Below are 14,000 nucleotides of genomic sequence, written 5' to 3' on the forward strand. Positions count from 1 at the left end.
CTTTTAGAACCTTCAAAAAACTGTATTTTTGGGTTTTACGCGAAGTCGATGATTTTTTCACAAGTAGACTGGGGTATAAACCATAATTTTAGACATGCCGTATACCAAAGATTGTTATGCCATTTACATTTTTTAGATAAGGAAATTGCTTATGTATAAGGTAAAAACTTACAATACCAATATCACTCTTCAATTATGAAACAATTAGTTTGTATAATTTTGTTGTCAACATATTGCGTATTAACAAAAGGTAAATTATTTTTTAATATAATTAGTTAATTCAGTTTTCTATTGATATAATAGTGCATGTATTGCTTTGGTACTAGACGAAACACTGCTTGTCTTTGGTTGCAATATATAAAAATCTGTACTTTCAAGTCTAGCAAGTATCATTGTTAAAAGTCAGACATTTTCTTAATGAAGCCTAAGAATTTCTTCATTTTTTGCACATAATACTGTACTCAACCTACATTGTAGATATGTTTTCTTAGTTAAAAGTGTCAGATCAAAATTTCTGTGACTGTCTTCAATTCTTCTTAGTTTCCTTGTAGGGTTTTCTATTTTTCGTGATATCACAGAATAGCTTTGTACCTATTAAGATTCTTTGAGAACCATACTTGGCCGGTGAGTCTAATAACTTGAACTTCTTTATACCCAGACACTAAGAGCAGTCTGAGTTTCAATTTTGACTTTCTTTAGTTTTAACTTAACTTATTTCTTTCTTGCAATATTTATCGAAGAGTTTAAAGATCTATTAGATAATTTCATCCAAATCAAAAGTTTTTCAATCTTTCAAGGACATTATGACTACCTCAAAAACTTTATCTACAAGAATGTCCTCGGTTGTTCTGGTATTCTTTATTTTTTCACGTAATTTTTCCATGTTAATTAATTGTTCGATGCCTACAATTTTTTTTCTTGCTGATTTTCCATTTTCCTATTCATTTCTTTCTCAGTTTTCCTATTATTCCTTTGACGTTCTTCATCTTTTTTCCTGGTTCTACAACTGTAATTGAGTCTTGGTCAAGTTTTCATTCTTTCATCTTTTTCTTGGACGACCAACTGACCTTCTGTTACTTTTTTACAGGATTCTGGAATTTTGCGAGCTCCGCAACACATTGTAGGCTTCATTTTGTAGACTGCTCTCGGTGCTTCTTTAGTTCATCTGCATCTTTCTTATTTTTAACTGTTTGTGTCATGTAATTTTTAAATGTAGACATTTTTAATTCATTATTTTTATGCTTGTTTCAGGCGTATTGACAAAATGTAGGTGAGTAAAAATTGTTTTACTATGTATTTGCGAAATCTATGTAATCGAATCTATTTTATCTAAAAACAGTACAAACTGCATGCCAATGTTAGAGTCTACTTCTAGAGTTTGCATCTAACGTCAACTGGACAAATGAACAAATCATTTTTTATGGTTTAAGTAGTTAATTATAGTGTTAATTATTTAAACGTTATATATTCATAAATTTTGTAGTGAAGAGAACGAAATACAATATTATGAAAAACTAGTGACAAGAAGCAGAAAAGACGCTCTAACGACTGTTTTATCTACAAATGCTAAAGAATACCAAACGAAAAATCAAATAGTTCATGGTCAGTATATACAGTAGATATTTAATATTTTATTTGTTTATCATTATCTTTGCCTTTATCTATATTATACAAGCTTGGTTTTTACAATACAATTATGTTTCACTGCAGTTTCTGTCGCATCCTGCCAATATTATTTTCTTTATCAACTTGTCTTTGAGTTCTCCATTCAACCATTCTATCTATAAGTATCTTCCATAAAATATGTTTTATTTCTGTCATTTTTTCGCATTGATTTTTTAGTGGTTATTCAACATATTTATCAACATCTCCCATATCAGGTTGTGTTTTTATTTGCCACAAAAACTTTTACTTATTAGGTACTTAGTTAAATTTATTATTTCGTATTTCTTGAGCATTTTTTGCAATACTTCCGTATTCGTTTCTTCTGTAGCCATGCTATTCTTAGCATGCTTCCGTAACACCACATTTCAAAGGACTGTAACTAATTAATGTGTTCTTGTTTCAATGTCCAGCTTTCAAGTCCTTATTGCAGCATCAAAAACACATAACGTGTCAGGGCCTCGATTTTTGACCCTTCGCTTCGTTATCTAACGTATTCGCTACGTATACTAAACAGATACGAAGCGAATACGTTCGATAGCGAAGCGAAGGGTCAAAAATCGAGGCCCAGAGCTGTTACTCTCAATTCTAATCTGTCTTAATTGCAGAGAATTGTTTTCACTTTTACAAACACATTTCTTAATATTTCTATCCTGTCCCATACTTCTGTTGTTTGATTATTATTTTGTAAAATCCAGGTACTCAACACTTTCTATCAGTGCATCTCCCCAATGTATGTTTGTTGTCTTTGTTATTATTATACAGGGTGTCCCGAAAAGCTTGGTCATAAATTATACCACACATTTTGGGGTCAAAAATAGTTCGATTAAACCTAACTTACCTTAGTACAAATATGCTCATAAAAGAAGTTACAGCCCTTTAAAGTTACAAAATGAAAATCGATTTTTTTCAATATATCGAAAACTATTAGAGATATTTTATTGAAAATGGACATGTATTATTCTTGTGGAAAGAACATCTTAAAACAAAATTATAGTGAAGTTTGTCCACCAAATAAAAATTTTATGGGGGTCTAGTTCCCTTAAACCCGCAAACTTTTGTGTACGTTCCAATTAATTCATTATTGTGATACCATTAGTTAAACACGACGCTTTTAAAACTTATTTGCCTCTTAGTATTTTTTTGATAATCCAGTTTTTATCGAGATGCGGCTTCTTTTTTAATACATTTACATAAAAATTTTATGGGGGTTTTGTTCTTTAAAGCCCCCAAACGTTTGTGTACGTTCCAATTAAACTATTATTGTGGTACCATTAGTTAAACACAGTCTTTTTAAAACTTTTTTACCTCTTAGTCTTTTTTGAGAAGTCACCTTTTATCGAGATGTGGCTTCTTTTTCAAAATATACCTAAAAATGCAAATTATAAATAAATTTTCAGATTATTAACAGGTCTCTATAATCGTACTTAACCATATTAGTCCTGTCGCCAGTGGGGGTACAACGGCCCCTTTAATTCAGATGGACTTACCCAAGTTTTTTTTTATGTATTTTGACCCGTAGAAAACGAATTTTTTGGGTAACAGTTGATCCGGATGTCGATAAGATTGTTATAAACAAAGAACTTGAGGAATCACATAACAGCGATTTTTCGCAAAACAAAATATGTTTTTGTGTCATTCTAAGCAAAAAATGTTTTTAGAAGTTTTTTCGTAGGATGTACAGCTTTCGAGATAAACGCGGTTGAACTCTCAAAAAATCAGAAAATTGCAATTTTTGAACCCGAATAACTTTTGATTAAAAAATAAAATAGCAATTCTGCTTACCGCATTTGAAAGTTCAAGTAAAATTTTATCGGTTTTGATTATTTGCATTAGTAAAAATTCATTTTTTTATTGTTAAACAAAGCTATAAACACATAGTGCTTGAGTGATGTTTTCAATGATCTCCCATTTAAAATCGAGTAGGTAGAGTAGGTACAAGTGCAAGCGAGGCTATTTCTACGTAGAATGCGTTAAAACGCATGTATTGGGTACGGGAAACACTATGTGTTTAAAGCTTTGTTTAACAATAAAAAAAAATTTTTAGCAATGCAAATAATCAAAACCGGTAAAATTTGACTGGAATTTTCAAATGCGGTAAGCAGAATTGCTATTTTATTTTTTAACCAAAAGTTACTCGGGTTCAAAATTGCAATTTATCAATTTTTTGGAAGTTCAACCGCGTTTATCTCGAAAATTATGCATCCTACGAAAAAACTTGTAAGAACATTTTTTGCTTAGAATGGCCCAAAAAATACAAAAAAATGTTTTGTTTTGCGAGAAATCGCTGTTATGTAATTCCTCAAGTTCTTTGCTTATAACAATCTAATCGACATCCTGATCAACTGTTACCCAAAAAATTCGTGTTCTACGGGTCAAAATACATAAAAAAAATTTGGGTAAGTCCATCTGAATAAAGGAGGCCGTTGTACCCCCCTGGCGACAGGACTATATACAAATATGTGGTGGATTCGACAAATATTCAAAATATGTCGATAAACACTGGCTTATCGAAAAAGTACTAAGAAGCAAAAAAGTTTTAAAAACATTGTGTTTAACTAATGGTGCCACAACAATAATTTAATTGGAACGTACACAAAAGTTTGGGGGGGTTTAAAGGAACAAAACCCCCATAAAATTTTTATGGGGTGCACAAATTTCACTTTAATTTTTTTATAAGATGTTGCTGCCATAAGAATGCCACATGTCCATTTTCAATAAAAAATCTCTAAGAGTTTTCGATATATGAAAAAAAATCGATTTTCATTTTGTAACTTCAAAGGGCTGTAACTTTTTTTGGGTGCACTATTGTATATATGTAAGTGAGGTTCAATCAACTTATTTTTGACCCCAGAATCTGTGGTATAATTTATTACCAATCTTTTCGGGACACCCTGTATATTAATGTCCAGTTGCATCAACAAATAAACGATTGATTTAGTTTCCCCGTTTATTTTAGAACATAATTGTCAAAAAACTGTCAAACTAAAAACGAAATTTTAACGATTCTCCCAAAAATTATTAAATTTTAACCTTTTTCGAAAGAAAAGAAAGTGTTATGTTATAATATTAAAAAGTAAAAAATTTAATATTTTTCGGGAGAATCGTTAAAATTTCTGTTTTCAATTGACAGTTTTTTGACAATTATTATATTTCAAAATAAACGGGCAATCCAAATCAAAAAATCAATCGTTTTAGTCCAGAGAAATAAGATTTTTCTCGTGACACATCCCCCTCCAGGCCAAAACCAATTTTTTTGAGTAGTATGGACATCTATATTAATAATCTTTATGTTTCCTGCAGCCGATTTTGATGATATACATAGTTATAAACAAATGAAGATCAAAAAACGGTAAATTTTCGCTTTTTTCGTCTATAACCAAAAAGTTAAGTATTTTAAACAAATTTAAGAGTAATAAACTCATAAATTGTCTAAAAGATTTCAATATGGCGTTCGCTGAATATGTCTATCCTTATTGGTTGCTTAGAAAATTGCAAAATAAATCATAAATTTTGAGTTTTTATAAATATTCATAACTTATGTAAAAATTAACTTAGAACCTTCTTATTACGCGAATTGCTGAGAACTCTGGTGCTTAAATTATATTTTAAATTTCAAAGCAATTGGTCAAATAGTTTAAAAGTTATTTAATTTGTTTATCTCAAATTAATTTTTTTGCAACACTATAAGTCAGAAAATTATGAGGTTACAGTAAGACTTCCGACAGTTTATGGAAGAAGAACATTTATACTATTGACTTAATTAAAAAAAATGACAAAAAGTAATTTTAAACAGTGTAAAATTATTTTGCAAAAACACGTCGATTTTTGGCTTACTTATAAACAATTAGAATAACTTTTTAACCGTTACCCGTAGAAAAATTATTTTTTCATATTTGGAAAGACTGAACTTTTATACACATTTAGAAAGAAAAACAATTATCCTAGGACAACTAGGGACGAAGTTAGCCCCCCTTTTTTTAATTCACATGTTTTTGCAAAATAATTTTGCAGTATTTAGAATTATTTTTTGTTATTTTTTTTTAATTAAATTAATAATATAAATCTTCTTCTTTCATAAACTATCCAAAGTATTAGTGTAACTTTATCATTTTCTGACTTACAGCGTTGCAAAAAAAATTAATTTGGGATAACCAAATTAAATACCTTTTAAACTATTTGACCAATTGCTTTGAAATTTAGGGTATGATTTAAACACCAGAAGTCTTAGCATTCCGTGTAATAAGAAAGTTCTAAGTTAATTTTTACATAAGTTATGAATATTTATAAAAACTCAAAATTTATGATTTATTTTGCAATTTTCTAAGCAACCAATAAGGATAGACATATTCAGCGAACGCCATATTGAAGTTTTTTATACGATTTATGAGTTTCTCACTCTCAAATTTGTTTAAAGTACTTAACTTTTTGGTTATAGACGAAAAAAGCGAAAATTTACCGTTTTTTGATCTTCATTTGTTTATAACTATGTATATCATCAAAATCGGCTGCAGGAAACATATAGGTTATTAATATAGATGTCCATACTAATCAAAAAATTTGGTTTCGGCCTGGAGGGGGTTGTGTCACCAGGATATTTTTTTCCTTATTTCTCTGAACTATTTACTTGTTGGTGCAACTGCAACTGGACATTAGTCTTTTTTATATCCATTTTTAGTCAACGTTTTTCACAGAAACTGCTTGTCTTGTTTTCCTCTCACCTCTCTGATACTCTGATTCCTAGTCCGTTTCTGAACATAAAATGACTATCGTCTATTCCTTCTTCAGGCTTAATGTAGACTTCTAACATTCCAAGCTGCTACTTTGCCAGGTTTTCGCATGTTGACGACCGGGTTCCTTGCAGTCTTGTGATTTTCCTCCTGTGCCGGATCTCGTTTTCCAAGTTTCATGATTACTAGACTGAATAAAGGCAAAGGGAATGATGGTGATTTTATTGAAATACTATTTATACTTTAACTAATACGCATTTTTACAAAAAATATTTTTGTATAGATTATGGTGAATATGATTTCATAATAGTTGGTTCAGGATCAGCTGGTTCAGTCTTAGCTAACCGTCTCTCGGAAGTAGACCAATGGAGAATTTTAGTGTTAGAAGCGGGAGACTTTGGTAACGATGAAACTGATATGCCTGGCTTGTACGTAGATCTACCTTTCACCGACTACAACTGGGGATTCAAAACGCAACCACAACAAAATGCTTGTTTAGGTAATAGTCTAAGAGCTAGTGAACCCTCCGACTAACGGTCGTCCTGTAAGGCTAGAAATTTTTCTAGTGATAATTCATAGCACACCAAGGCTAAAAACCATGACCTGGCAGGCATCAGCGGTGCACGTGTATCTACCAGGTGAATCGAAAAGTGCAAATTTGTGGGGTAAAATAAACTTTCTCCTGTAAGGTTTAAATTTAAGTATGTGTGTGAGTAAGTCATTTAGAAGAAATGTGTACAATGACAGGCGATTCTGAAGAGCATAAGACCTTGCCAGGCGAGGGGAAAGATTAGGGGTTTTTCCTAAAATTATTCTTTTTGCATCGAACAAATTTTTTTAGGTTTTTTGAATCATTCCAAAGAGAAAAGGTCTTTAGTGATTTTTCTCTTAAGTTAATAGTTTTTGTTATATAAGCGATTGAAAATTTGGAAAATTGCGAAATCGGCCATTTTTAACCCTAAATCGGACATTTATCTAAAAATTTCAAAGTTGCCAAGGTAGATAGATATTCTTTAAACATTGATTGATGAAATACCAAAGAGTTTTTTGCAATACAATATCGGAAACGCCTTTGTTTTTTAATTGCTAATCAAGCGGGCGCGACACTGTAGTATAAGTGAGGACGTTTGAGTTGGCATAAATTCATTATCTCGAAAATGGGAAAATTTCAAGAGAAATCCTCAGACAGGTCGATTTTTATTTTTAAATTAGGACTTTTTGGCATATATAATACTAGTGAAGTCATCCATCTGAGCGTGATGACGTAATCGATGATTTTTTTAAATGAGAGTAGGGGTTGTGTGATAGCTCATTTGAAAGGTTATTTAATTCTCTATTCACTTATATAAACATTAACATAATTATTTATACAGGGTGTACAAAAAATTATTTTTTATGAAATTAACTTTGTTTAAATTTGACAAATAGAAGAACAATTTTTTTTGTTCACCCTGTATTAATAATTATGTTAATGTTTATATTACTGAATAGATAATTAAATAACCTTTCAAATGAGCTATCACACAACCCCTACACCCTATTTAAAAAAATCATCGATTACGTCATCACGCCCAGATGGATGACGTCACTAGTATTATATATATGCCAAAAAGTCCTAATTCAAAAATAAAAATCGACCTGTCTGAGGATTTCTCTTGAAATTTGCCCATTCTCGAGATAATGAATGTATGCAAACTCAAACGTCCTCACGCTACAGTGTCGCGCCCGCTTGATTAGCAATTAAAGAAACAAAGGGGTTTTCGATATTTTATTGCAAAAATCTCTTCGGGATTTCATCAATAAATGTTTAAAGAATATCTACGTACCTTGGCAACATTGAAATTTTTAGATAAATGTCCGATTTAGGGTTAAAAATGGCCGATTTCGCAATTTTCAAAATTTTCAATGGCTTATGTAACAAAAACTATTAACTTAAGAGAAAAATCACTAAAGACCTTTTCTCTTTGGAATGATTCAAAAAACCTAAAAAAAATTTGTTCGGTGCAAAAAGAATAATTTTAGGAAAAACTCCTAATCTTTCTCCTCGCCTGGCAAGATCTTATGCTCTTCAGAATCGCCTGTCATTGTACACATTTCTTCTAACTGACTTACTCAAACACATACTTTTTAAACCTTACAGGAGAAAGTTTATTTTATCCCCTAAATTTGCACTGTTCGATTCACCTGCACCGCTGATGCCTGCCAGGTCATGGTTTTTAGCCTTGGTGTGCTATGAATTATCACTAAAAAAATTTCTAGCCTTACAGGACGACCGTTAGTCGGAGGGTTCACTAGCTCTTAGACTATAATTTTTCTTGCTTGTTACTTTATTAGCGATATAATAATTATTGTACATACAACTTGCTAGGTATGGTAAATAAACAATGCATGTTTCCACGTGGCAAAGGTTTTGGTGGCACCAGTCTAATCAACATGCTGGTTTACTCCAGAGGTTCTAGTCTAGACTTCGACAAATGGGCAGAAGTAGTGCAAGATTCTAGATGGTCGTATAACTCAGTTCTACCGTACTTCATAAAATCAGAAAAATTTAACCACCGAGATCAGAAAGCTCCAGTCAACTGGACAGTTCATGGTACCAACGGTTTATTGAACGTTGAGTACCATTTACCAAGAAATCCTCAAGCAGATGCGTTTATTGAAGCCAACAGAGAAATACGGGAACCAATTGCTGATTATAATGGAGGTACAGGATTGGGTGCATCTGTTTATCAAACAACAACTATAAGTGGCAAAAGAGATGACACTGGGAAAGCCTTTTTACAACCATTTTTAAAAAGAAAAAACTTAAAGCTTAGAAAATATAGTTACGTAACAAAAATTTTAATTAATCGTAAAGATAAGAGAGCAGAAGGGGTTGTATTTTCCTGTCGAAGAACTAAGAAACAGTACATAGTTAGAGCCTCCAGGGAGGTAATCATAAGTGCTGGTGCTGTACAAACTCCTCAACTATTAATGCTGTCTGGAATTGGACCAAAACAACATCTAAAATCGTTAAAAATTCCTGTTGTAGAAGATTTAGAAGTGGGAAGTAAATTAAGAGATCATCCCCTGGCTTTCGTTATTAACTTCTCAACAACAAACTACAGTGCTCCAATTCGACCTCTCAGAGATGATGTTGTAGATTATTTGAAAGGAGTTGGGCCATTGACTTCTCAAGGAAATTCACTGGCGGTTGGATTTTACGAATCTTCATACACAAAAGGTGAGTAATGAAATATTTGTATCATAATCATTAATCTGTATGCGTTCACTGCTGGACATAGGTTTCTCTCAGCTCTTTCTATCTGTCGCTGTCTTGGGCGACTTGCAACCAGTTACTAATACCACGCTTCAGATCGTCGGTCCATCTGGTTGATGGGCGTCCTCTGCTCTGTAGTGCTTCTTCTCGTGGAAACCACTCGACAATACGTTTTGTCATCATCATCATCATCATTTGGCTCTACAACTCTATGTGAATCTTGGCCGTGTTTACTATTTCCCTCCATTGTTGTCGGTCCTGAGCAGCTATTTCCCATTGCTGTACTCCCATTTTACGTAGATCACTGGCTACTCCGTCCTTCCATCTCTTTCTTGGGCGACCAACTGACCTTTTTCCATCGAGCCTTTCCCAGAATGTGGCGTTCAGAAGTCTTTCGTCACTTGATCTTAGCACGTGACCCGCCCATCGTATTCTGTTTGCTTTAATGTAGCGTACTATGTTTTCATCTCCATATATTGTTTGGAGTTCATCATTGTGTCTTCTTCTCCATTCTCCTGTTGTCTCCTCACTGCAAGGCCCATAGATAGTCCGCAGTATCTTTCTTTCAAGTACCAGTAATTTTGTCGTTTCCCGCTGATTCAGAGTCCATGTTTCGCTTCCATACGTTATTGTGGGACGGATTATTGTCTTATATACTCTTTGCTGGTCTTGAGAGTATTTTTGATTTAAGTAGGGTCCTTAATGAGTAATATGCACTGTTTCCTGCAATGATTCTGGCTGCCACGTCCTTTTCATATTTATTTCCAGATGTTATGATCGCTCCCAGGTACTTAAATTCTTTGACGACTTCAAAATTGTATTCATTAATTGTTACCTTTTGTCTAACCCCTGGTCTTGGGTTCTTCGTAACCACCATGTACTTGGTCTTGTCCTCGTTGACCTTAAGACCAACTTCCTTGGCTCCGTTCTCGAATAGGGTGAAAACTTCTTTTGCATCTCTGGTGGATTGTGCAATTGTGTCCACGTCATCCGCAAAGGCTAATAGTATTTTTGATCCTTGGGCGGCAAATCCGTTTGTCAGTTGTGGCTGAGCTTTCTTTACTGCATGTTCCAGTGCGAAGCTAAACAGCAGGGGGGCGAGAGGATCTCCTTGTCTAAGCCCGGTGTCAATGAGGAATTCCTCCGACGTGGTGCTGCCCATTCGGATTCGTGCGGAAGCGTTCTCCGTGCTCACCTTTGCTAATCGTACCAGCTTTTCAGGTACTCCCATTTTTACCATAGTCTCCCACAATGCTTCTCTACTAACAGAATCGTAAGCTTGTTTGAAGTCCACGAAGATGCTTGTTTGAAGTCCACGTTTTGTCCATATGTTATCTGATAATCTGGCGATGTGTTCTGCACAATTCCATTGTTGCTTTTACTAGTCAGATGTATATTTGGGGAATGGTATAATGGTAAAGTTATATAATATTTTATATAACTTGTGTCTATTAATTGAGTCGTAGGCCTGGTTGAAATCTATGAATATGTTTTGTCATAATAGAATATGAGTTTAGACATAGGCTCTCCAGACTGATTTTATTTCTTTTGGAGCGCTAGTTATCTGCCCTCCTTTATTTATTCATCTTTTTCTTTATGTGCCATCTCCTCTAAGAAGGTCGGCAATCATCATGGCAATTCGTATTTTCGATACCGCTGCTCTAAGAGATCAGCAGAAGTACAGTTAAACCTTCTTCTTCTTCTTATGCAATCCACTAATGCATGTTCGAGATCACGTTTGACCATTTTTCTCTATTCCTTGCAGTATGTATTAGGTCTCCTATGTTTCTTAGTCCGTAGTCCTGTCCATTGTTTGAAATTACGGAGCCATGACATTTTCTTCCTGCCCACTCCCCTTCTTCCTTCGATCTTTTCTTCAATTAAGGTTTGCAGAAACTGGTATCTTTCGTTTCTAATTAGGTAGCCCAGGTATGCCGTTTTTCTCTGTTTAATTATTGTGCATAGGAGTTGTCGTTCTGTACCAATTCTTCTCAGGATTTTTTCCTTTGTTATTCGTGCGGTCCAGGGAACTTTAAGGATTCGTCGATAAATCCACTTCTCAAATGTCTCTAGCTTATTCATTGTGTTTATTTTTAAAGTCCATCCTGCCATGACATATAGGAGCACCGACCATATATAGCATTTCGTGAATTTTAGTCTTAGGTTCAGGTCAAAGTCAGAGTTCGTAAAGACGTTTCTGAATTTCATGAATGCACTTCTGGCCCTTTCTATCCGACATTTAATTTCCATATCCGACATCCAGTCCTCACATAGCCAGGTTTCTAGGTACTTAAATTTTCTTACGCGCTCTACATTTTGGTTGTTATATCCTAGTCTTGCATTTTGATGTTGACATAATTGACGGCTGATTATAAGGAACTTCGTCTTTTTTATGTTGATGCTAAGTCCCATGTTCTCGCTATGTTCTCCAATTATATTAAGAAGGTTTTGGAGGTCTTCTATATTGTCTGCTATTAAGACCGAATCATCCGCATATCGTATATTATTGACCCAGGTACCATTTACTTTGATGCCGCCTTCGCATTCCTCAAGAGCTTCCTAGAAGATACTTTCTGAATATAGATTGAACAGTAGTGGAGAGAGAATGCATCCGTGTCTTACACCTCTGAGAATTTTTTGAGCTTGCGCTGTTTCATTATCTACCTTGACGACAGCTGCTTGATTCCAGTAAAGAGCTTCTATGCAGCGAATGTCTTTTTGATCTATGTCGAGTTGTTTTAGTATATGTACGAGTTTATGATGTACTCGATCGAAGGATTTTTCATAATTTATAAAGCACATCATTACATATTTCCTTTGATCGTAGCAGTTCTGAGCTAAACTGAGTTAAACCAGGCTCTCAAATTGTTTAACCAGAAGATGCGTCTTCTTCCACGAATCCTTCTACCCTGTATTCTTCCTTGCATTATTAATTGTAACAAGTTATAACGCTCGCCCCTCATAACATGTCCCAGATATTGCAGTTTTCTAACTCTAATTGTATTCAAAACCTCTCTTTCTTTTACCATTCTTCTCAACACCTCGACATTCGTGACTCTATCCACCCAACTTATTCTTAATATTCTGCTGTAGGCCCATAACTCGAAGGCTTCTACTCTGTCCGAAACATCTTTCTTTAATGTCCAAGCTTCCAACCCATAAAACAATACGGAGAACACGTAGCATCTCTGCATCACACGTAGCATCTGATCTTTAAAGAAACTGTAATATTCCTGCTACAGAAATACTTTTTCAGTTTGTTGAAAGCATTGCTTCCTCGTCCTATCAAATGAAGTATATATTTTTTTAAAAGAACACAAAATCTTCATCTTCTTCTTTTACTTAATTTCATGGCTTAGTAATTGGTGGTCTGTTGAGACATATAATAAAATTTTCAGTATAATATAATCATTTTTAGGAAGCGGCTTACCTGATATAGAGCTCATAATGTATGTATCCAATGCTACAGGACCTACTTCTCAAAAACTGTTTGGTCTATCTGACCAATCATACAGCGAGACGTGGAAAAACGTAAACGTGACGACCAATTGCTTAATACTGGCTGTAGCTTTGCACACAGCTTCAACAGGTTCAATAAGACTTAAGAGCTCTGACCCGTACGAATACCCTTTAATAGATCCAAGGTTTTTATCAGATCCGAAGGGTGAAGACATAGAAAAGTTATACGAAGGCCTGATGCTATCTATAAAATTAATCAAGACCAAAGCCTTTCAGAAAATGGGAGCAAAAATCGATAAAAGACCATTAACAGCGTGTGAAAGTTTCGAATACGCAAGTAAGGATTATTGGATGTGTGCCATAAGACAGTTATCGACGGACGTTTATCATCCTACCTCCACCTGTCCAATGGGACCTTATCCTGGTAAAGGTGACGTTGTTGATTCCGTTTGCAGAGTTCATGGAATAAAACGGCTGAGAGTAGTCGATGCCAGTGTCTTTCCTTTTACTTTAGCTGGACACCCTAATGCGCCTGTTATCATGGTAGCTGAAGTTATTTCAAATGCGATTAAAAAAGAATATAATGTATAACGAAAATAAACCAGTATTTCAATTTTGTTTATTTTATTTGTTTTACTAAACGATGTTTTTACACCCTAAAACGATGAAATTAATTGAACGATGAAAAACGCAAAAACATGCAAAGAAAAGAAGAAAGCACACTCAACGAAAAAGGTACGTAATATTAATAAAAATGTTAATTCAGACAACAAAAGCAATACTTAAAATTTGGCCAATTCTTGGTTTTATTGGAACAACAAAGCGACGTTCATCAATTCATTATTTTCGTTAGTTGATGCAATGTATTACGTTTATTGAATGGATGAACA

At 34.0% G+C, this 14,000-nt stretch overlaps 1 protein-coding gene across 1 annotated transcript; it reads left to right on the forward strand.

The window, feature by feature from the left end:
- Positions 1–136: 136 nt before the first annotated feature.
- On the forward strand, positions 137–13,732 carry LOC114335815 (glucose dehydrogenase [FAD, quinone]-like). The gene is made up of 6 exons (XM_028286103.2): positions 137–250; positions 1,252–1,270; positions 1,484–1,602; positions 6,676–6,891; positions 8,761–9,615; positions 13,070–13,732. The coding sequence occupies exons 1-6, from the start codon at positions 196–198 to the stop codon at positions 13,699–13,701; spliced, it is 1,896 nt and encodes a 631-aa protein (XP_028141904.1). The 5' UTR covers positions 137–195; the 3' UTR covers positions 13,702–13,732.
- The last annotated feature ends 268 nt before the right edge of the window (positions 13,733–14,000 follow it).

The sequence above is a fragment of the Diabrotica virgifera genome, chromosome 6, assembly GCF_917563875.1.
Source record: "Diabrotica virgifera virgifera chromosome 6, PGI_DIABVI_V3a".
NCBI classification, from domain to species: domain Eukaryota; kingdom Metazoa; phylum Arthropoda; class Insecta; order Coleoptera; family Chrysomelidae; genus Diabrotica; species Diabrotica virgifera.

Excerpts from the sequence above, each read along its gene's own strand:
- LOC114335815 (XM_028286103.2), top strand. The coding sequence starts at position 196 with ATGAAACAATTAGTTTGTATAATTTTGTTGTCAACATATTGCGTATTA. Across the intron at positions 1,603-6,675 it reads GAAAAATCAAATAGTTCATG|ATTATGGTGAATATGATTTC; the intron begins GTCAGTATATAC and ends ATTTTTGTATAG. Across the intron at positions 9,616-13,069 it reads CGAATCTTCATACACAAAAG|GAAGCGGCTTACCTGATATA; the intron begins GTGAGTAATGAA and ends AATCATTTTTAG.